Genomic DNA, 23,430 nt, shown 5'->3' with positions numbered 1-23,430 from the left:
AGATGGTTAGATTAGCTATGCGGCTATCTGGCTATCTAGCTATCTATCTTTCTATCTCGGGAGTCCAACAAATACAAATGCATGTTACATATTGAACAAATAACTTTCCAAACACGTTCTGAGTGCATATCATGGAATTTGTCTCAAAAACTCCCACTTCAGATTAGCTCAAGCTGTGAGAGTCCCGCGGTTGCACCGTGTCGTCGTCAAAAGATTTTGATTTCCTGTCGTCAATGAAGCCTCTTTGTTATCTTCTTTTCAGTAAAGCAAAGGTGCAAAAAACCTTGACGTGACTCGCTTCTCATCCTCTACAGGTTCCGAGACGATAAGGGCTACGTCCTCTACCCTCAGATCGGGGACCGGCTGGACCTGATCTGCCCTCCACTGGACACGGCCCGTTCCACGCCGGAGTACGAGTTCTACAAACTGTACCTGGTGTCGTCGCGGGAGCAGGCGGACCGCTGCGAGGTGACAGGGCCGCCCAACATCGTGCTGACGTGCGACGAGCCCGTGCGGGAGCGCCGCTTCACCATCAAGTTCCAGGAGTTCTCGCCCAACCTGTGGGGCCACGAGTTCAAGAGCATGCACGACTACTACATCATCGGTAAGCGCGTGCGTGCGTGTGTGCGTGTGTGCGTGCGTGACCCGATGTTATGCTTGCACGCTTGGTTTCTGATTGAGCCCGACTGTGTTTGTTTATCATGCTGATGGTCGTTGAGATTGCCAGGGCGTGTTGTTGGGCAAGGGTGGGAGCGAGTCTTAACCCTCGCATTTGGTTGGCTTTATTTTGGTCGTATATGTCCAGCTTATTTATTTTTGTCGAGATCAGACTGGCGGTTAAAGAACTGCAGCCCACATGTTTACGCATCAATCTTTCACGAAAGGTTGAAGTGATAAAGTAGCGAAATAAACTGTCTGGTAACCGGGTAACAGAGATGAATTACTTGGGAAATACATGGGAGGAGGACTAAACTCATATTAATTCACAATCACGATATTGAGGGGACAAAAAAAAAACCAAATCAACGCAACATCTTCCGCCTTGTGTTATCGCCCTCTTCCTCTTTTTGAGAGAACTTGCTTCTTCATTGACAATTGCACCATGTTTTTGCGGTTCAACAAATGTAATTTAGCGCAATACTTTTGCCGCAAGTCGCTAGATATGCATGGGTGAGTTAGCGACTTTTTTGCAATGGTCCATCCCTTTCGTGTTCGGCCATGTCATGCAGAGCGCGGCGGGCCCGCGACAAGTTGTGTCAATAACAAGGTTGTTGTGGTTAACGAAAACGAGCAAAATAACAAAAACAAAAATTGAAAAAACGTTTTGGTTTGTGAAATGAAAAAAAAACACGAAAATGCCTTAAAAAATGAAAGCTAGCTGAAACTACATCTTGCATTTACAAAACTAAAATATAGTGAAAAACGGCCTTTGTTTTGGTCTTTGCCAAGATCATACATGAGCTTTCGGGGTTTGTTTTAAATGCATTTGTTTCGCTATTGCGATTCGTCTGTACAGAAGAAGGAAGCTCAACTCGGCGTTTGTGGTTTGTCATTTACTTAATTACACAATACTTTATTTTTTTTTAATATATAATTTTTTTTATATTCCCACCACAAATACTTCATACATTAAAAAAAAATCTAAAAATAATACTATAAAGTAAAATTAATTAAAACTCAAAAAGTAACCAACCTGGACGGCCCGGTAGTCCAGTGGGTTAGCACGTCGGCTTCACAGTGCAGAGGTACCGGGTTCGATTCCAGCTCCGGCCTCCCTGTGTGGAGTTTGCATGTTCTCCCCGGGCCTGCGTGGGTTTTCTCCGGGTGCTCCGGTTTCCTCCCACATTCCAAAAATATGCATGGCAGGCTGATTGAACACTCTGAATTGTCCCTAGGTGTGAGTGTGAGCGTGGATGGTTGTTCGCCCTGCGATTGGCTGGCAATCGGTTCAGGGTGTCCCTCGCCTACTGCCCGGAGACAGCTGAGATAGGCTCCAGCACCCCCCGCGACCCTAGTAATGAATGAATGAATGAAAGTAACCAACCTGCTCCAAAATGTACTAAAAATGAACTGAATTAAAAAAAAAAAAAAGAACAAGAATCAAAAGGAAATTAAAAAACAATTCCACATTACCCCGGTCGGTAATACAAAAATGAAAGTTTCAATTCCCAAAAGTGGCGACATCGAGTATGACTGACTCCTCTCAAGTCACTTGGTGCGCATTGTATCGGCGCCGTTTATTGTTATCGTCTGACTCCGCAGTCACCACAAAAGACAAAAGCGCGATTTGCTTTTTGTCGATTCGGTGCAGATCGTTTGCGGCCTTCGGCGTTCGGGGTGGGGGGACCCGGCGATGAGGTCATCAAGGCAAGTCGTGGCCCCGGTGCGGTCGTTTGCGATGAAACGTTGCAGAAGCCGAAGGGGGGCTTTGTTTTACTCTTTCATTTTCAGACACAATGCAAAAAAACACCTCGGGAGTGAGAGGGAGTTGTTTGGATCTCTGCTCCCACGCACCTCGCAGGCGAGATGCGCTCAGGTGCGCACACGCTATGTCTGTTCACTTCCTCTCATCTGTGGCGACAAAAAAAAAAATGAGAGGAGGAAAGGAATTTAATAGAGTGGTCGTATGTAACCGTTAGGGCTCCGCTCCACCGTTGCGGTTTTCTTGAGGCCGGTGTTACGCATGTTAAATATTTGGCAGGGTAAAATTCTGAAAACCGAAGAATTAAACTAAAATAATATCTTATTGGGTTCGGCAATGCAGACAAAAGTCGGCCCGTTTTTCATTTTTGGATGATTTTTTTTTTTCTTTTTTTGACTTACACTAACAACATGGCTGTGAATCGAGACAAGGCCGGTTTACAAAATCAGAGTTAGCCTTGCCGACTCGGCGATTGGGTGGCTATATTTAGCGGCTATTTTTCAAACAGGCAACAAGTGAGTTTAATTTATTTCAATTTATGTCTGTGGAAGTTGACGCTGGTGGAAGAAAAAAAAATAGTTTCAAAGCTTGTTTGGTATCAGGAGAAATGAAGCAAATCCCACAAGGGGGACGGAAAACGAAAACAGGCCTTGCTTTGAATAATGTCATTTCCTTTTGTTTGTTTCCATCAGCCGAGGGGAACGATGAAAAATGAAATCGGATTTTTGTGGGGGGGGGGGGAATCGGAGACTTAATTTGGCCCATCCAGCAGGTGTGTGATTTGAAAATCAATTTTTCCTAACTCGAGCTTGATTTGGTCTTTCCCTGAGCGGGTCAGTCCAGATCTGACAGCTTCATCACCGACACAGACGCATCGATTGACAGCTCCTGCCTAATCAATGGAGGCTGGAGGTCACTCACACACTCACACAAACACACACACACACACACACATACACACACACTGACATATACGTGCGTTTAGGTGTGAAAAGGAGGGAACAAGTGGAGTAGCTCAACGCACAGAGCATCTGGCGTTGATAACTTATTGATAACGATATGCAAGCTTTAATTGGGATGGTTCTTAACCGAGAACGGCGCTTACGGTGTCTGGTTTAATGAAGCTGGCACATCGTTAATAAGCGGCCCATGTAATGGCCCTTTTAGGGGCCGTAGCCACTTCTTTCAAGATGGCCATTAGTGAATCCTGACAGCTAGCGTGGCTTCATTTTCCGGGTTTGAGGAATCCTTGTGTCTTGAATGTCACCGCCTATCATGGAATAGTCTTCTCAAGTTATTTTTCAGAGGCCTTGGAGTCATGAGTGATGCAAAAAAAAAAGGATTATGCTGACTAAGTAGTACAGCAATTTTTTTTTTAAAAACAGGCTTACTTTAGAGCAGTGGGTGGCGTGTTTTACCCTCCATGGCAGAGGCTCCGTCGAACCCCTGAGACTGATTCACCGAACCCCTGGGGTTTCGATCCAACACGGGTTAAGAACCACTGCTTTAGAGAGACGTGACATTCCATGTCCCAAGAGCTAGCTAGCTTCCGTAGCCGGGGATCGGACGGCCAAGGTCGCCTTTGACCGCTGCCCATCTCAAAAGGCTCCTCACCCTCCTCCCAGAGGTGTCGAACCCATGGGAAGGGGGACCCACGTTGTCTTTTCAGGCCAGGCCCCATGGGTGCCGAGGCCCGGCTACCAGACGCTCATCAACGAGTCCAACCTCCAGGTCTTGGGGGGTGGGGGCAGGGGGGGGTTACTAACCCGCCTCCGGAAAAGGTGAAAACGCTGTCCGACTGCGAACTTGTATCGGTCTGTCGTGGTGAAAAGTAGCTGAGCCGAAAGGCAAAAATCTCTGGATTTACCGCGGATCTTAGGTTCCTACCCTCACCTCTGGTCACAAGCTACGAGACGTGACCGAAATAACGAGATCCTAGCCACAAGCTGCTAAAATAAATTAGCTCCGCAGAGTGTCCAGGCTCTCCCTTTGAGAAAGCGTGAGAAACTCGGTGTCAAGCCGCTGCTCCTAAACGTTGAAGTGAGCCAGATGAAGTGGCTTGGGCATTTGATTAGGATGCCTCCTGGACAGCCTCCCCGGTGAGGTGTTCCAGGCATGCCTCACCGGCGGGAGGCCCGAGGGACGGGTGAGGACACACTGGAGAGGCTGCGTCTCGCGGCCTTGGGATCCCGCGGGAGGTGAAGTGGCTGGGGGGAGGGAAGTATGGGCTTGCCTGCTAAATTTTCTGCCCCCACAACCTGACCCTGGATCAGCAAAAGAGAATGGATGGATGGATAGTCGGCTTACTTCAATGTCTCTCATCGAACAATTCTCACTCGCTTTCTAAAAATCACGCAGTCTTGAAATCTTGAGGGGACGGACGGCTGCCGCAGCGGCACAAGCGGAGTTTGATCCCGCCAAATTTGCTCGGATTGCCGCAGAAAACGCGCACCTGTTGGCATTTGAAAGGTCACGGGGGAATCTTCACGCGATGACGTAAAATCTCTTAAGAATGATCAGACGGACTCAACGGAAGGGACAGAAGCCGTACAAAGGTCAAAGGTTGACTCGAAACTGGCTGGAGATTTGATTTTTAATCAAGCGATTGCTCAATAGCAAATCAGACACACGTTCCCTTTGGAACTGAAAAACAGATTCAGGATTAATTACACTTTGAAAAAGACGTATGGCCCATAATTTGAAAGAGACAATGACTGTCGGGATCTTTCGAAATTGCCGCATGAAAAATGAACAGCATGTTGGGGTGAACTCCTTTAAACTCCCGAGTATGCTATTGCGTGTCCGCGGCTGACAAGTACTAATGGCTTCATTTACAAATCTATCGGTGGTTGTGGCGGCGGAAGCGTTCTCATCTAATGACTTTGTTTTGGAAGGTCACTAATGTATTACAGATGCCACTGCTTTTGTAATCAGATTACTCCAATCCCATTAAACCTGATTCTTTTCTTCCTGCACCCCCCCGGGGAGGGGAGAGAAAGAGCGGCAAAATTGATTAGTCATACTCACTGATGGATGTTTTCATTCATAACAAGGGGTCAGAGTTTATGTAAGCGGGTGCCCTCATCGTGTAAATGCTACGTGTCACACACGCTTTGTGGAACGTTTGCACGTAGCACCAATAATCTGACGCCCACGTCACTCACCGGCCTTTTAAATACGACAGTTGAATGAGAAGATGGCCACAAAAATGACACTACCCCGCGCCTCGCATGCGTGCGTGTGTGTGTGTGTTTAATATGCTGTAGCAAAATCTATTTTCTGCCCAAGTACTCCAACAATCGGTGCAATAAAGAAACACTCGATCGCCGCGGCTCTAGTTATTTAGCAGTTGCGCTGCGTTTGTAGGCTCGTGTTCAAAAAGCCATCCAGAAAAAATGGATCACTTCTTCAAATGGATTCAAATGTCACACGCTCATGCGTATGCAAACACACACCTAGCAGTGAATGATGGCCGCCTCACAGTCAACTTACATTTGACCCCGCGTGCGTTTGTGTGCGTCTGTGTGTGCGCGCGATCTCCTTCACTCCCCTCCGAAAAGTTTGGTGACTTGTTGGAGTTGAGCAGGTCACCCAGTCCGGGACTGCGTTGTAGTTGCATGCTGAGACAGATGGTGTGTGTGAGAGTGTGTATGTGTGAGAGTATGCCTTCGTGTGTGTGTGTGTGTGTGTGTGTGTGTGTGCAGGCACGGGTTTTTATTGACGTGTACCGTGAGTGCGCATGTACGAGCAAGTGGAAGCCCCCCATTCTCCCCCCATTCCCCCTCCCAGCCGAGCTGTTGATGCGGCAGGACCCCCGGGGCTTTGCGGAGAGCCTGGTTGTCGCTGTCACACGCCAATCCACGTAAATCCTTAAAATGAATAATAGAAGAGTTAGTGGACTCTGAAAACTGTATGTTTGCATCTGTGTGTTTTTACGTGATGGGTTGTGAGCTCAGGCGGCGCGTGTGTGTATAGTGGGGGTAAGTGGTGGGAGGGGGGGGTCTAATTGTTGGAGGTTGCGGTGCGCGCAGACAGCGTTGTCAGAGTGTTCAATAATGCAGGGGCGCGCGCTGTGTTTTATTTATCAGGGTTAAACTGAAATAAATGACACAAGCGGCAGCCGCCGGTCTGGTCGGGAGGGACGAGGAGGGTGAAGGTGAGCGGTAGATGAAGAGGTGCACGGGTAGGGAGTGCGGCTCCGGAGACAAAAAGAGCAGATGAATGCGGTGGGAGGAAATCTGCACTGCGCACTAAATGAGCTGCGGCCACCAACTGCGCTCGGCGCTCACTGTTTGCTGCGAAGAACGCTCGGGTGTGCGCGGTCGCTCGGTCCTGACAAATCTCCACCTGCTGAATATTTCATCGGGCCGAAAACCTTTTGATTTGTAGACACTTGAGTGCGAGGAGAAATGTGGAAGGACAAACTGCCCTCGACGTGGAAGTGAAATCTTGACGAACGAAGCGTTTTTATGAGTTTGTTTGTGTCTTTTCAGGACGTTTTGGTTTGAATCCACACGTTTGGAATTACACGGCCTGACTCGCCATCGCCGGCAAACAAAAACATCACGGAAAGTAGATGGTGCCTTGAGACCGGCTAATGAATAGCATCGTTGTCTTCGTGCTATGCCCTTTCAGCAACAAATTTGTTAAAAAATAAACTCAATTAACACATGTGGGCAATTAGAACATGACAATATTCACGTTAGTCATGCATTCTTTATCCTCTAAAAAGAATGACATATTTTGCTGCTGTTTACTGAGAACTTTAGGCTGGCTCCATGTCCATATGGATCTGTATTTTACTGCCCCCGGGTGGTCAAAGCACACTCCTCAGAAAGAGCAGCGCAATGTCCATTGAATGGAAGCAAAAAAATGTGTGGAAAAACTGTTTTTAGTTTACTTTTATGGGGTGAATCCATCTACATTTTCATAAATACAGTGTCAAACGTGTGACTTCAAATGAAATTTAAAAAAAAATTGTGTGCAACAGTTACATTGATGCAATTAATTTTTGCCTCAAACATCCTTTTCTTCTACAACATACCAACTACAAGAAAAATATGCATTTGACGGGAAAATATTGTATTCACAAATAATTAGCAGTGTAACAATTTTACATTTGCAAATCTTTTGCATGCTATTTAGTATTAGCAGTAGTAGTAGTAGTAGTATTTAGTTGTGTGTGTGCATTTGTGTATATATATATATATATGTATGTATGTAAATTACATCCTCGCTTCTCCATCCAAATTTAAACAATCTCCGCCTTCTTTTCTGGGACACGGTTCATTGTAGATTTAATTCCTTTGAGCAATCACAAGCTGCTTGTAACGGTCAAAATTCCATAGCTCTGCCATTTCCGTGTTCCTTTGATACATGGTGATTTCATCCAAAAGATACCCAATGCTACTATCTGCGGGCAATAGTTAATGTTTAGATTACTAATGTTACTTTCTCAACTTTACTATCGAATCGGAGCCGGCCAAGATTTTTTCCCCCGGCAATAAAAATAAAACATAGTTAACGACCATTAACGCCGCTGACACTTCCCGTTGATGACATTTCATACCAACAGTGCTCAAAGAGTTCATCAGAATCCGTTGCAAATGTAAAACAGGTTCAGCTTTTCATAGCTCAGGTGGAAGTTGACCCTCTTGAAGCTATTCGGCTCCAAAATGGAAGCTCATTGATTTCAGTAGCCTCGCCCCAGGTGTCTTTCCGAAAGTCCTTTTCACTTAAAAGCACGTTTGCAATCTCTCTTGGGCTTGAAAAGTCATTCGTCATGAGAATGAATCCCACTCTCTTCCAATGGCTCCGTTCCATACATGACTCACTGGTCTGGAAAAATGTTTATTGAAATTTCAAGGAGAGGTTTCTTCATCGCCAATGACAAATATTACCCCGCCAGAGCAGAACATTCCATCCTGGACCTTTTAGTGAATCTCACTATAATTTATTTGACTTTTTTTTTTTTTCATTGAGTGCCCCCCACCCCTCCCCTCCCTCCAAACTCTGCTATCGGGAGTTCTTCCCAGGCGCTCCCAGCATGCAATGCGTTTCTTCGCGCTCCAACGAGCACTTCCAGTTCTTGAGGCAACATGCTCGATCCTCATGTGTGAAGGCAGCAGCCTGCAATAAGGGACCAAACTGAGGAACGGAATTGAAAAAAAAAATGGCCACTATATACATACCGCTTGATTTAGATCACAGAACCAAGCGCTTGACTGATTCCAGTTTCCGCAGGTGTACTCAATGCTGCGGCCGGTGAGTGTGCTTGCGTCGACAGCCATGGTAATATCGCGCGCCAACAAATGAGGCGTTTTATTGGGAGAACGCAGCTCAGCCCGGGGTGAGTTAAAGTAAAAGTGACACGGGGGGGGGGGGGGGGGGGGGGAGAAGGATTATTTGGACAAGAAAAAGAGGAGACGGAGGAGTCGGAGAAGAGGAAGGGGTGAGAAAAACTGTGGAAATAAAGGAAAAAGATGTGGGGTGAGTGGAAGTAAAAGAAAGTGACAGATCGCCGAGCTGATTTAGGTCAGCAATCAGAGCCCAGCTACTGTCTGCTGCGAGATTGGGTGTTTGTGTGTGCGTATTAGGTGGGGGGGATTGCGTGCGGGAGTGTGAATACGTCTCTCCCGCTAAAGGTCGCGCGCGCGCACACACACACACACACACACACAGATACACTAAAGAATCCCTTCTTAATTGGATAGGGCCGGGTTAACATTGTATGATTCATTTAACCTTCGCACACTATGTTGCTCTCTCCGTCTTGCTCTCTCACCCAAAACGTTCCTCACCGCTAAAACGGACAATAGCGCGATTGTGCGCAAAGCAGCCTTCTGCTAAAGCAGTCAAACGTGCCGGTGCAGTTGGGAGGCAAAGGGGTATTTAAACAAGCGCACCTCGCCAGCGGACCTCTGCCATCCGTTGACGGTATTAGTTCACTGATATAGCGCTTGATTTCTTGGCCAGGATAACCGAAACGAGATCGGCCGCGCTCCCACTCCTCCAACCTCCTTTATGGAAAAATGCTGTAAATACGTTCCAAAACGTAGATGACCCAACTACTTACACTCATTATTGTCTTTAAGAAAAATGACAGTCAACCTTGAGGTAAAAGAATCCGGCACGGCTCCCACAGAGTGATTGAAGAGACAAGAGTTTTACGACACCTCTCAAACGATTCAAGAGCGTTAACAGATTTGCTTTCAAGCTATTTCTGGCAATTTTAATCACTCAATGAGGCGTAAAAATGACGGAATGGCAGTGCGAAAAATTTACAAAGCCCAATTCCACAATTCCGACGAGATATGTCAAGTTCAAACTGATCAACACGATTGTTTTTACCAAATAATCATGAACTTCGAAATGTATGGCTGCAACACCCTCCACACACCCGTTCCCCATTAGCCTGTTCAACGGTGGGAGGTTCCAAACAGGTGCTTGATGAGCACTCCTCAACTTTTGGAACATGTTGCAGCCATAGAATTCCAAGTTCAAGATGATTTTCAAGTCATTGTGTTCCGATTCGATTTACGGTTCACACAACGTGTGCCATCTTGATTGGAATTGGGTGTGTCAGACATGCCGCCCGACAATGACAATCGACTGTTTTTGTTCCTCGCCAATGTGATGAACAGTGAAATGCGTTTAAAAAAAAAAAATCTGCGATTTACTCAACTCAACGAAACTCAACTTTATTAATGGAGTACTTTTTTAGAGTACATTTAATGCTCGGATTCTATCAAGATGAAATATTCATTCATCTTCCGTACCGCTTGATCCTCACCAGGGTCGCGGGGGGTGCTGGAGCCCATCCCAGCCGTCTCCGGGCAGTAGGCGGGGGACACCCTGAATCGGTTGCCAGCCAATCGCAGGGCACACATAGACGAACAACCATTCACACTCACACTCACACGCGTCGGGACAATTTAGAGTGTTCAATCAGCCTGCCACGCATGTTTTTGAAAATGTGGGAGGAAACCGGAGCACCCGGAGAAAACCCACGCAGGCCCGGGGAGAACATGCAAACTCCACACAGGGAGGCCGGAGCTGGAATCGAACCCGGTACCTCTGCACTGTGAAGCCGACGTGCTAACTACTGGACTACCGGGCCGCCCCCAAGATGAAATAGTGGAAATGAATTCATGTAATATGTCATCAGGCGATAAAACAGCATTTTATATGCTACAACAACTCGGCAAGTGCGACATATTCGTAAGGTGTTTTTTTTTTCTACATCGTTAACCAAATAGCACATTTTTATTTATTTTTTTCGAAAACAGCAAAAAAAAAATATTTTTTTTTCGCTAGCATACCTGTATTTTTTTTATTGATGTGTGTAACATAGAGTTAAAGAGCACTTGGCCAGTTTTGCTACCAGGCTAACAACATGTAGCTTAGCCACCTAGCGGCTGTCGCGTCAGTAGCGTCTCTTGCGACGTCGAGCCGGTGCTTGCGTTCCACGGCAATTACTCGGCTGCGGCAATGCACGCTTCTTGTTGTTCGGGCCATGGCAGCAAACGGCCGTCCCGAAATAGTTTGATGAGAAAAGCACGCGTAACAAAGACGGAGACGAAGCACGAGACTCGATGGCGCGGGACACGGTCCACCGTTCAAAGACACAAGGACAAACAATCGGCTGCAAATCCTTTTGAGTCACCGTTTAAGCGTCCTAATTGCTTCCAAACTGCACAAAGGACGTCATTATCACAGTGTGTGTGTGTGTGTGTGTTTGTGTTTGTGTTTGTGTGCGTTTGTATGGAAGAGAGCTTCATTAGCTGTTGACTCGTCCTCCACTAATCTTCCTTGTTGTCTCGAATGTTGGCTACGTTTCGCCCCAAACAGCCGCGCCGCCAAGGTCACGACCCCTCGGGTCCGGAGCCGGCCGCAATATCTCATTAGCGTTCTAGTCCGCACTGATTGTTTGTTGTTTTTATGACGTGATTATTCATGGCAAAATACAGGAGGTGTATCTACTGTGTTATGATCCAAATTGGAGGCCTCAAGGGTGGGGGGCGCTGGGGGGGCCTGCTCTCTCAACCAGCGTTCAAATATTCTCACTCGATGCCAAGCGAATCCCCCATCGGCTCCACTTTAGGCAGGCTTATCGTCCGCATTACCGCGCATCTGCTCTTGTTCGATGCACTTATTATACATTGATGAAGTTGCGGCTGGATAATTGAATAGCCCCATCGTGGAGGGGGTCTCGTTTCTCCACTTGTACCTCAAGTGGATTGAAGGGAGGGAGAGCTAGCGAGCAGGTCTGCCACCCACAGCGTTTTCTGTATATATGTGTGTGTGTGTGTGTGTGTGTGTGTTCATAGGCCAATCTGGACCCTAAAATGGAAGCTCACCAGCGGCTTAATATATGCAATTAACAAGCTAATTAGAGTAATTAATTCAGTAGGGGCCGGGACCCAGTCCGGCCCCTATTCGCTGCATTGGAGCTGCCATAATCCTTCACACACACACACACACACACACATGCACGTATGGAATCACACACACACTCATTATGAGCGGATTCTTTGTCCGCCGCCAGAGAAGTCGGGCCCAAAGAAAAGGGCGTAAATAAAAGTGAAGCGTTGGGTGCGGCCTAATGAGTGAAAACAGTGCGCTAATTCATCTGCAGCGCCCCCCGCTGTTTTCTGGGAGGCGCTGCGGAGGGGGTGGCGGAGAAGTAACCAGTGTTGTATGTAACCAGTGGCATCTTTCGGTTTATTTATTTATTCATTCATTCATTCATCTTCAGAGCCGCTTGATCCTCACTAGGGTCGCGCGGGGTGCTGGAGCCTATCCCAGCCGTCTTCGGGCAGTAGGCGGGGGACACCCTGAATCGGTTGCCAGCCAATCACAGGGCACACAGAGACGAACAACCATTCGCACTCACACTCACACCTAGGGACAATTTAGAGTGTTCAATCAGCCTGCCGGAGGTCGGAGCTGGAATCGAACCCGGTACCTCTGCACTGTGAAGTGCTAACCACTCTGGACTACCGGGCCGCCTTTATTTATTTAATTTTTTTTAAATTTACAATGGAGAACGGCTGCTCTGTTTTATTGCTTCAACCTTTATTTATTCCCTCCAGTCGTGGTTCCGCCTCGCTCGGAGCGTCGCTCTTCCATTCGGTCACGTCCATTTGGGGATGATTTGAAGCTTTAATAAAGATTGAAGCCCTGTTTTTAATTCCACTTTACCATCTAAGAAAAAGCCAAACAGTGCGGTTTGTTATCCTTCAATGATTGATACACGTGTACTAGCGCGTCTCGCTGCTCGGCCAAGCGAGGCTTTGTTATTTTTGGAGCGCAATTAGGAAGCATGTGATGAAGTGCAGATCAGCGCTCACGCAGCTCCTCTCACGAGTTGATGGAGGAATTCAAGACGTTTTGATGAAATCAAACCACCTGGAGACCAATTACCGTGTTGTTTATTCAGGGATATACAATGCGCCTGCTTTTTTTTTTTTTATTCATTTGAAATGACCAAGCACATTAAAAAAAACGAGCTGGCATTTGTCAGCCGGTCAAAGGCAGATATCTCCCATCTGTCATGTCTCGGCAGCCTGCACAAACGTGGCTTGCAAAAGAGCGGCCGGCAACAACTTTCAAGGCGTTTGATCCTGCGGGAGCGCGTCTGCTGTTTCTCACTTGACCTTGTGTGAGGCCTCACTCAGGTGGTCAAGTGATGAAATCGCATTTTCGCTGTCAGTAATTGTCAGACTTGTTCGCAAAGGACCCCGAGTCGCTTCCTGACATCGATTTTGAGAGTGCAGTGGTCCCCCAACTGGGCCTCCTGAAATGTTTTAAATGCTGTTTATCGCCGCCTGTGCATTGAGATCCCTCGGCATTTCTCAGCTCGTCGGTGCTGCACTAATATCACTCCATCTGGGCAGAGGATAAAGAAAATATGACTGTGAGTAGCCACTCTAAAATTATCGATTTACATGTGCTGCTTCAGGCGGCCCGGTAGTCCAGTGGTTAGCACGTCGGCTTCACAGTGCAGAGGTACCGGGTTCGATTCCAGCTCCGGCCTCCCTGTGTGGAGTTTGCATGTTCTCCCCGGGCCTGCGTGGGTTTTCTCCGGGTGCTCCGGTTTCCTCCCACATTCCAAAAACATGCGTGGCAGGCTGATTGAACGCTCTAAATTGTCCCTAGGTGTGAGTGTGAGTGCGGATGGTTGTTCGTCTCTGTGTGCCCTGCGATTGGCTGGAAACCGATTCAGGGTGTCCCCCGCCTACTGCCCGGACACAGCTGGGATAGGCTCCAGCACCCCCCACGACCCTAGTGAGGATCAAGCGGTTAGGAAGATGAATGAATGAATGAATGTGCTGCTTCAGTGTTCAAGGGTTGAAAGGGTGATAGCGCAGCAACGTCGATGCTATTTAGCGTTAGCGTTAAGTAGTTTGACAGTAGAAGTCAACTTTGAGGGGTAATGAATCGTTTTTTTTTTTTTTTTTTTTCCTTTTCATTTTGAATAACCGCTCACTGTTTGCCGGCGGGGCGGCCCGGTAGTCCAATGGTTAGCACGTGGGCTTCACAGTGCAGAGGTACCGGGTTCGATTCCAGCTCCGACCTCCCTGTGTGGAGTTTGCATGTTCTCCCCGGGCCTGCGTGGGTTTTCTCCGGGTGCTCCGGCTTCCTCCCACGTTCCAAAAACATGCGTGGCAGGCTGATTGAACACTCTAAATTGTCCTTAGGTGTGAGTGTTAGTGCGAATGGTTGTTCGTTTCTGTGTGCCCTGCGATTGGCTGGCAACCGATTCAGGGTGTCCCCCGCCTACTGCCCGAAGACAGCTGGGATAGGCTTCAGCACCCCCCGCGACCCTAGTGAGGATCAAGCGGTTCGGAAAATGAATGAATGAATGAATGAATGAATGTTTGCCGGCGTGCGGCTGATTGTCAAGTGAGTCGACAAACCCGGAGACGCGTCGGCACACTCTGGCAGACTGATGCATTAGCCGAGCAAACACGCGTATACTTGCGAAAGGTACACGCGCGCACCAACACACCCATTGAGAGTAGGAAAGCAGACAGATTGCCATATAGCTTGAACACACGGTTTAGAGCGGCCCGCTTTAATCGCAGAGAAGCTAAACAAACACAACTGTCATCACTCCCATTCTTTTACTGCTACACACACACACACACGCACACACAGATAGAATATAATTGCACTATGCCTTCCGCTGTCCATCATCCTGCCCTTCATTTTTCGCCCTCCTTCTTTCCACTTTCCTTCCCTCCAATCTCTCCCTGCAGCGGTATGCAGGCACACATGTCAAGATGCATTATTTCGGCTGGCTGCCTCTCATGTATGTGTGTGTGTGTGTGTGTGTGCGTGCTTTCCTCCTCTTGGAAACAATAATAACGGCAGGCGGGGAGAGTGGGAGGAGGAGGGTAGCCTGCGAGCGAAAGCGGACTGGACTGTTGGAGATTAGCAAAACATCTCTGAATTGTACCGCATGTGCAACGACAAGGACACAAGTGCGCACACACGGAGTAGTAACAGTCACGGTTGTAGTGTGTGTATGTGTGTGTGATCCTCCCATATTCCCAAAATCCGCAGATTGAATACTGTTAATTGTCCATGGGTGCGAATGTGAGTGTGAATGAGGGCGAGCAGTATGGAAAACGGCCAAAGTGCTCCGTATCGGCGACGTTGTTAATCATGAGCAGCAGCGGCGAATTTGCTCCACTTCGGGATGAATTTGGACTGTTTTAGGAAAGGATAACCTTTCATGTCAGTGCAGGAACGCGCAAGGTAAACAGCAGATGTTGCTTTGGGGAGGTCCAGCGTGGCTCAAGTCATCTTTGCTTTAGCAGGGGGTTGTGAGTTTTACAGCCAGGGTGTTGAAAGTTTTTTTTTTGGGTGGGGGGGGGGGAAAGCTGGAACATCTGAATTGTACCCTGTACCACCGGGGAAAGAAAAAATGAAAATGCACCTTCTGCTTTTTATCAAGTGGTATGAAAACTCACAGGGTGGCCCGGTAGTCCAGTGGTTAGCACGTCGACTTCACAGTGCAGAGGTACCGGGTTCGATTCCAGCTCCGGCCTCCCTGTGTGGGGTTTGCATGTTCTCCCCGGGCCTGCGTGGGTTTTCTCCGGGTGCTCCGGTTTCCTCCCACATTCCAAAAACATGCATGGCAGGCTCATTGAACACTCCAAATTGTCCCTACGTGTGAGTGAGAGCACGGATGGTTGTTTTCGTCTCTGTGTGCCCTGCTATTGGCTGGCAACCGGTTCAGGGTGTCCCCCGGCTACTGCCCGAAGACGGCTGGGATAGGCTCCAGCACCCTCCACGATCATGGTGAGGATAAAGCGGATCAGAAAATGGATGGATGAAAACTCACGTATGCAAAATGACACTTCTCGCACGGAAGAGGCGCTAGCACTGAAACAAACTGTAATAAATGAGCAACCGGAGCTTGAGTCAATGCTCTTGATTAAGCCACGCCCCCATATTAATTTGCGGATACAACAGCATATGTGTGACTTAGACTTAAGGCTTACCAAAATCTCAGCCGTATTTTTCCGATATGGTCATGTATCGTTAGCTAATTTAATCTAGCCGACTTTTGCTGGTTAGAATGGATTGTAATGCAAGCGATCAAAAATATACACAATATCACTTTATTGAACAAACAGCAACAAAAAAAAATCAAACATTCAAAGCAGTCGATTCCTCACTCTCATTTGATGACACCCACGTCACTTACCAGACCAGGCCCTGCCCTTTACACACTCAAAAGTCGCTGCGACTAATATTTGCACTTATTGTGTGCATTGTTGTGCTTGATAATGAAAATTATATTTGTATTCAAAGTCTAATAACGCAGGTCAACCGTTTTTTGTTTTTTTTTAAATATAAAGACAATCAAAGATGCAGGTTAAAAAATTCTATATATATTTTTTTCTCTGGCACATCAGGTTTTTAGAATCTAAAAATAATCATACAATGTGTAACACATTTACGAATGAAGGGTTCGGTTCATCAAGAGATTTTTGGAACCGTCACATACGCATACGTTGCGCCACACAAATGCCGTCTCTGATCAAAATAGATGGAATCCTCGATTATAAACATATTCGCAGCAGTACACATTCTGCCGCGTTAATATTTCAAAATGTGACCGTCGTGATTGGATCGCATCAGATAGCGTACTTAATGAAGTGGCCAGCGTGGGACATTTCGCTTGTTCCGTCACATTTCCACACTCAATCCCTTTTTGCATCCCGTCGTCTTAATTTAGAAGCCCGCCAACCCCCCCCCCCTCCATCCCACTCCCTTCCCACTTGCTTTCCTTTTTTCCCTCCAGATGCATGTCACAGATCGTTCCTCCCTTCGGACACGTGACCCACTTCCCAACAAGCAGACTTTCGTCCTTCACCTGGATACATTTTCACCCTCTTGCGCCATCCTGCTCCGAATATGGGGTTGTTTATTGAGCTTCATCGACTACCACGTCGACTCTGACAGCTTGGGAATGTTTTTTTTCTCCCCCGCCAAATAAATGCAAAATCGGATCAGCGGGGTTTTTCGCTCAAAGGTCCCTCATCCCGCGCCGGCTTGAGCGTTTCTGTGGGCCTGACGCCAATGCTGTAAGCTAGCAATGACAGACAATGTCACAGTGGAGGAGTCAGAGCGCGCGTGTGTGTGTATGCGGTGATGACAGTCTGACAAGTGACGGGGTGGGGGGTTGGGGGGGTGAAGCCCTGTAGTTTGGTGTCACTGTCTCCCGTTTTCCCCCTCGCTGCGCTTAAGTGACATCGCAGCACATCACGAGGGGATGTTTGTGTTTATGAGAGAGGTGGCTGACGATGACAAAAACCAAATGTCTATTAATGCCGAAAAAATAACCAGGGAGCAAGACTCGCAGTTATAGACGGGGCAAATATAGCCTGGACTCTACAGCAGTGGCTCCCAACAGAAAGAAACAACAACTTACATTACTTCATTATATTATAAATTACTATTTCGGAATCAGGGCGGTCCGGTAGTCCAGTGGTTAGCGCGTCGGCTTCACAGTGCAGAGGTACCGGGTTCGATTCCAGCTCCGGCCTGCCTGTGTGGAGTTTGCATGTTCTCCCCGGGCCTGCGTGGGTTTTCTCCGGGTGCTCCCGTTTCCTCCCACATTCCAAAAACATGCGTGGCAGGCTGATTGGACGCTCTAAATTGTCCCTAGGTGTGAGTGTGGGCGTGGCTAGTTGTTCGTTTCTGTGTGCCCTGTGATTGGCTGGCAACCGATTCAGGGTGTCCCCCGCTTACTGCCCGGAGACAGCTGGGATGGGCTCCAGCACCCCCCGCGACCCTCGTGAGGATTAAGCGGTACGGAAGATGAACTATTTCGGAATCAGGGCGGCCCGGTAGTCCAGTGGTTAGCACGTCGGCTTCGCAGTGCAGAGGTACCGGGTTCGATTCCAGCTCCGGCCTCCCTGTGTGGAGTTTGCATGTTCTCCCCGGGCCTGCGTGGGTTTTCTCCGGGTGCTCCGGTTTCCTCCCACATTCCAAAAACATGCATGGCAGGCTGATTGAACACTCTAAATTGTCCCTAGGTGTGAGTGTGAGTGCGAATGGTTGTTCGTTTCTGTGTGCCCTGCGATTGGCTGGCAACCGAAAGCCCAAAGACAGCTGGGATAGGCTCCAGCACCCCCCGCGACCCTAGTGAGGATCAAGCGGTTCAGAAAATGAATGAATGAATGAATGAATGTTTGCCGGCGTGCGGCTGATTGTCAAGTGAGTCGACAAACCTGGAGACGCGTCGGCACACTCTGGCAGACTGATGCATTAGCCGAGCAAACACGCGTATACTTGTGAAAGGTGCACGCGCGCACCAACACACCCATCGAGGGTAGGAAAGCAGACAGATTGCCATATAGCTTGAACACACGGTTTAGAGCGGCCCGCTTTAATCGCAGAGAAGCTAAACAAACACAACTGTCATCACTCCCATTCTTTTACTGCTACACACACACACACACACACACACACACATGCGCACACACGCACACACAGATATAATATAATTGCACTATGCCTTCCGCTGTCCATCATCCTGCCCTTCATTTTTCGCCCTCCTTCTTTCCACTTTCCTTCCCTCCAATCTCTCCCTGCAGCGGTATGCAGGCACACATGTCAAGATGCATTATTTCGGCTGGCTGCCTCTCATGTATGTGTGTGTCTGTGTGTGTGTGTGCGTGTGTGTGTGCGCGCGCACGTGCTTTCCTCCTCTTGGAAACAATAATAACGGCAGGCGGGGAGAGTGGGAGGAGGAGGGTAGCCTGCGAGCGAAAGCGGACTGGACTGTTGGAGATTAGCAAAACATCTCTGAATTGTACCGCATGTGCAACGACAAGGACACAAGTGCGCACACACGGAGTAGTAACAGTCACGGTTGTAGTGTGTGTATGTGTGTGTGATCCTCCCATATTCCCAAAATCCGCAGATTGAATACTGTTAATTGTCCATAGGTGCGAATGTGAGTGTGAATGAGGGCGAGCAGTATGGACAACGGCCAAAGTGCTCCGTATCGGCGACGTTGTTGATCATGAGCAGCAGCGGCGAATTTGCTCCACTTCGGGACGAATTTGGACTGTTTTAGGAAAGGATAACGCAGGAACGCGCAAGGTAAACAGCAGATGTTGCTTTGGGGAGGTCCAGCGTGGCTCAAGTCGTTTTTGCTTTAGCAGGGGGTTGTGAGTTTTACAGCCAGGGTGTTGAAAGTTTTTTTTTTTGGGTGGGGGGGAAGCTGGAACATCTGAATTGTACCCTGTACCACCGGGGAAAGAAAAAATGAAAATGCACCTTCTGCTTTTTATCAAGTGGTATGAAAACTCACAGGGTGGCCCGGTAGTCCAGTGGTTAGCACGTGGGCTTCACAGTGCAGAGGTACCGGGTTCGATTCCAGCTCCGGCCTCCCTGTGTGGAGTTTGCATGTTCTCCCCGGGCCTGCGTGGGTTTTCTCCGGGTGCTCCGGTTTTCTCCCACGTTCCAAAAACATGCATGGCATGCTGATTGAACACTCCAAATTGTCCCTATGTGTGAGTGTGAGCGTGGATGGTTGTTCGTCTCTGTGTGCCCTGCGATTGGCTGGCAACCGGTTCAGGGTGTCCCCCGCCTACTGCCCGAAGACGGCTGGGATAGGCTCCAGCACCCTCCACGACCATGGTGAGGATGAAGCGGATCAGAAAATGGATGGATGAAAACTCACGTATGCAAAATGACACTTCTCGCACGGAAGAGGCGCTAGCACTGAAACAAACTGTAATAAATGAGCAACCGGAGCTTGAGTCAATGCTCTTGATTAAGCCACGCCCCCATATTAATTTGCGGATACAACAGCATATGTGTGACTTAGACTTAAGGCTTACCAAAATCTCAGCCGTATTTTTCCGATATGGTCATGTATCGTTAGCTAATTTAATCTAGCCGACTTTTGCTGGTTAGAATGGATTGTAATGCAAGCGATCAAAAATATACACAATATCACTTTATTGAACAAACAGCAACAAAAAAAAATCAAACATTCAAAGCAGTCGATTCCTCACTCTCATTTGATGACACCCACGTCACTTACCAGACCAGGCCCTGCCTTTTACACACTCAAAAGTCGCTGAGACTATAGTGGAACATGAGGATGGCAACACAGAGTTACACAAATAATACTTGCACTTATGTGTACATTGTTGTGCTTGATAATGAAAATTATATTTGTATTCAAAGTCTAATAACGCAGGTCAACCGTTTTTTTTTTAAATACAAAGACAATCAAAGATGCAGGTTAAAAAATTCTATATATTTTTTTTTCTCTGGCACATCAGGTTTTTAGAATCTAAAAATAATCATACAATGTGTAACACATTTACGAATGAAGGGTTCGGTTCATCAAGAGATTTTTGGAACCGTCACATACGCATACGTTGCGCCACACAAATGCCGTCTCTGATCAAAATAGATGGAATCCTCGATTATAAACATATTCGCAGCAGTACACATTCTGCCGCGTTTCAAAATGTGACCGTCGTGATTGGATCGCATCAGATAGCGTACCTAATGAAGTGGCCAGCGTGGGACATTTCGCTTGTTCCGTCACATTTCCACACTCAATCCCTTTTTGCATCCCGTCGTCTTAATTTAGAAGCCCGCCAACCCCCCCCTCCGTCCCACTCCCTTCCCACTTGCTTTCCTTTTTTCCCTCCAGATGCATGTCACAGATCGTTCCTCCCTTCGGACACGTGACCCACTTCCCAACAAGCAGACTTTCGTCCTTCACCTGGATACATTTTCACCCTCTTGCGCCATCCTGCTCCGAATATCCGGGTTGTTTATTGAGCTTCATCGACTACCACGTCGACTCTGACAGCTTGGGAATGTTTTTTTTCTCCCCCGCCAAATAAATGCAAAATCGGATCAGCGGGGTTTTTCGCTCAAAGGTCCCTCATCCCGCGCCGGCTTGAGCGTTTCTGTGGGCCTGACGCCAATGCTGTAAGCTAGCAATGACAGACAATGTCACAGTGGAGGAGTCAGAGCGCGCGTGTGTGTGTATGCGGTGATGACAGTCTGACAAGTGACAGGGGGGACGAGGGGGGGGGGTGTAGCCCTGTAGTTTGGTGTCACTGTCTCCCGTTTTCCCCCTCGCTGCGCTTAAGTGACATCGCAGCACATCACGAGGGGATGTTTGTGTTTATGAGAGAGGTGGCTGACGATGACAAAAACCAAATGTCTATTAATGCCGAAAATATAACCAGGGAGCAGGACTCGCAGTTATAGACGGGGCAAATATAGCCTGGACTCTACAGCAGTGGCTCCCAACAGAAAGAAGAAACAACTTACATTACTCCATTATATTATAAAATACTATTTCGGAATCAGGGCGGCCCGGTAGTCCAGTGGTTAGCGCGTCGGCTTCACAGTGCAGAGGTACCGGGTTCGATTCCAGCTACGGCCTGCCTGTGTGGAGTTTGCATGTTCTCCCCGGGCCTGCGTGGGTTTTCTCCGGGTGCTCCGCTTTCCTCCCACATTCCAAAAACATGCGTGGCAGGCTGATTGGACGCTCTAAATTGTCCCTAGGTGTGAGTGTGGGCGTGGCTAGTTGTTCGTTTCTGTGTGCCCTGCAATTGGCTGGCAACCGATTCAGGGTGTCCCCCGCTTACTGCCCAGAGACGGCTGGGATGGGCTCCAGCACCCCCCGCGACCCTCGTGAGGATCAAGCGGTATGGAAGATAAACTATTTCGGAATCAGGGCGGCCCGGTAGTCCAGTGGTTAGCACGTCGGCTTCACAGTGCAGAGGTACCGGGTTCGATTCCAGCTCCGGCCTCCCTGTGTGGAGTTTGCATGTTCTCCCCGGGCCCGCGTGGGTTTTCTCCGGGTGCTCCGGTTTCCTCCCACATTCCAAAAACATGCGTGGCAGGCTGATTGGACGCTCTAAATTGTCCCTAGGTGTGAGTGTGGGCGTGGCTAGTTGTTCGTTTCTGTGTGCCCTGTGATTGGCTGGCAACCGATTCAGGGTGTCCCCCGCCTACTGCCCAGAGACGGCTGGGATGGGCTCCAGCACCCCCCGCGACCCTAGTGAGGATCAAGCGGTACGGAAGATATTTCGGAATCTGAAAGACGTTTTATTTTTTTTTTAAATCACCGGATCCTCCGTTATATCCGTCGGCATTATGTCACTGTCAATGTTGATGAAATGCTTATACCGGTACTGTGTTAGGTGCCGGTATTCTTATTTACTCCTCAATATATATATATATATTTTTTAAGAAAATAACAAGTAAAAATTGTTAGATGCCAGTGGATACATTTGAGTAACCCAGAATTGTGGATTTCTGTCATGCTTCGGTGCAGAAGTGCAGATTCACTTTGGAACCGCGAGGATATAACTTCAATTTTCTTCTTTCGGTTGCATTTTCTGCTGACGGACAACTTGATAACCCCCGCTCCAAACACAAATTTGCATACGCACACCGAGCAAGACGTGCCAGTGTATCTTGTGTACATTTCCAGCACGTCTTTGTTTGATTATGTCTGTCCACAAAGACACACACTCCTCAGAGTGTGCCGAGTGTAGATTATGATGGTTTTAAATCCTGCCGCGTAAGAACGACTGGATTCTTGGGGCATCTTGGGAATAAGAGAAAAAAAAAAAAGGAAACGCACATAAGCGGGAGATGTTGAGGAAGAAGAGCTTGACCCATTTCTTACAGGCCTTCAGTCGATGAAGGAATGGAGGATGGTCGTGTGTGTGCGTGTGTGTGTGTGTGTGTGTGTGTGTACTCTGGAATGCACAACATACAAACACGGCGATGAACTTGCCGCACGAGCAGCCCACCAGGTTGGGCAATCGTCACTCAGCATTCGCTTGGTAGGAGGTCACCCAAGTAAACATTTAAAATGCATGTTGCTTTACTCTCAAGGTAGATTGCAGGGTGGGTGCGCACACACACACACACACACACACACACACACACACACACACACTCAAGAATGCCCTCGCTGCCCTGGGTTGGGAGGGCTGACCCAGTTGTGCAGAACATTGCTTGTGACTGTCCTACATGGCCGCCACTTTGGTGATGTTACGTCATGCAGCCAGCCACTCACTTGGATTCTTTGTTTTATTCGTTTTGTTTTGGTTTGTTTGGTTTTTTTTTTCATGTGCAATTAAGGGAACAAACTCAAGGCCTCCTCACCGTGCATCTCTCTCTCCCTCTCTCTTTCTCTCGCCCCATCCATTTTATGACCCCCTTTATCCTCCCACGGGTCACGGGGCATGCTGGAACCTATCCCAGCTGTCTTCGGGTGCTAGGCGGTGGACACCCTGAGCCGGATGCCATCCAATAGCAAGGCACACATAGACAAACAACCATCCACGCTCACACACCCACACAATTCAGAGTGTTCAATCAGCCTGCCGTGCATTTTTTCGGACCGTGGGAGGAAACCGGTATACCCGTAGAAAACCCACGCAGGCATGGGGAGCACATGTGAACTCCACACAGGAAGCCCGGAG

General features: G+C 48.1%; 1 protein-coding gene across 2 annotated transcripts in view; it reads left to right on the top strand.

Annotated features, from left to right (window-relative positions):
- The window catches only part of efnb3b (ephrin-B3b), a 71,672-nt gene that overhangs the window by 30,355 nt on the left and 17,887 nt on the right, over positions 1–23,430 (top strand). For both annotated transcript variants that reach the window (XM_052068335.1, XM_052068325.1), the window contains exon 2: positions 315–604. In XM_052068335.1, coding sequence (XP_051924295.1) covers positions 315–604 — 290 coding nt within the window. The remainder of the gene's footprint in view (positions 1–314; positions 605–23,430) is intronic.

Source organism: Hippocampus zosterae, chromosome 1 (assembly GCF_025434085.1).
Source record: "Hippocampus zosterae strain Florida chromosome 1, ASM2543408v3, whole genome shotgun sequence".
Lineage (NCBI taxonomy): Eukaryota > Metazoa > Chordata > Actinopteri > Syngnathiformes > Syngnathidae > Hippocampus > Hippocampus zosterae.
The sequence above is the reverse complement of the archived record's forward strand: the minus strand, read 5'-3'. Positions and strand labels throughout refer to the sequence as shown.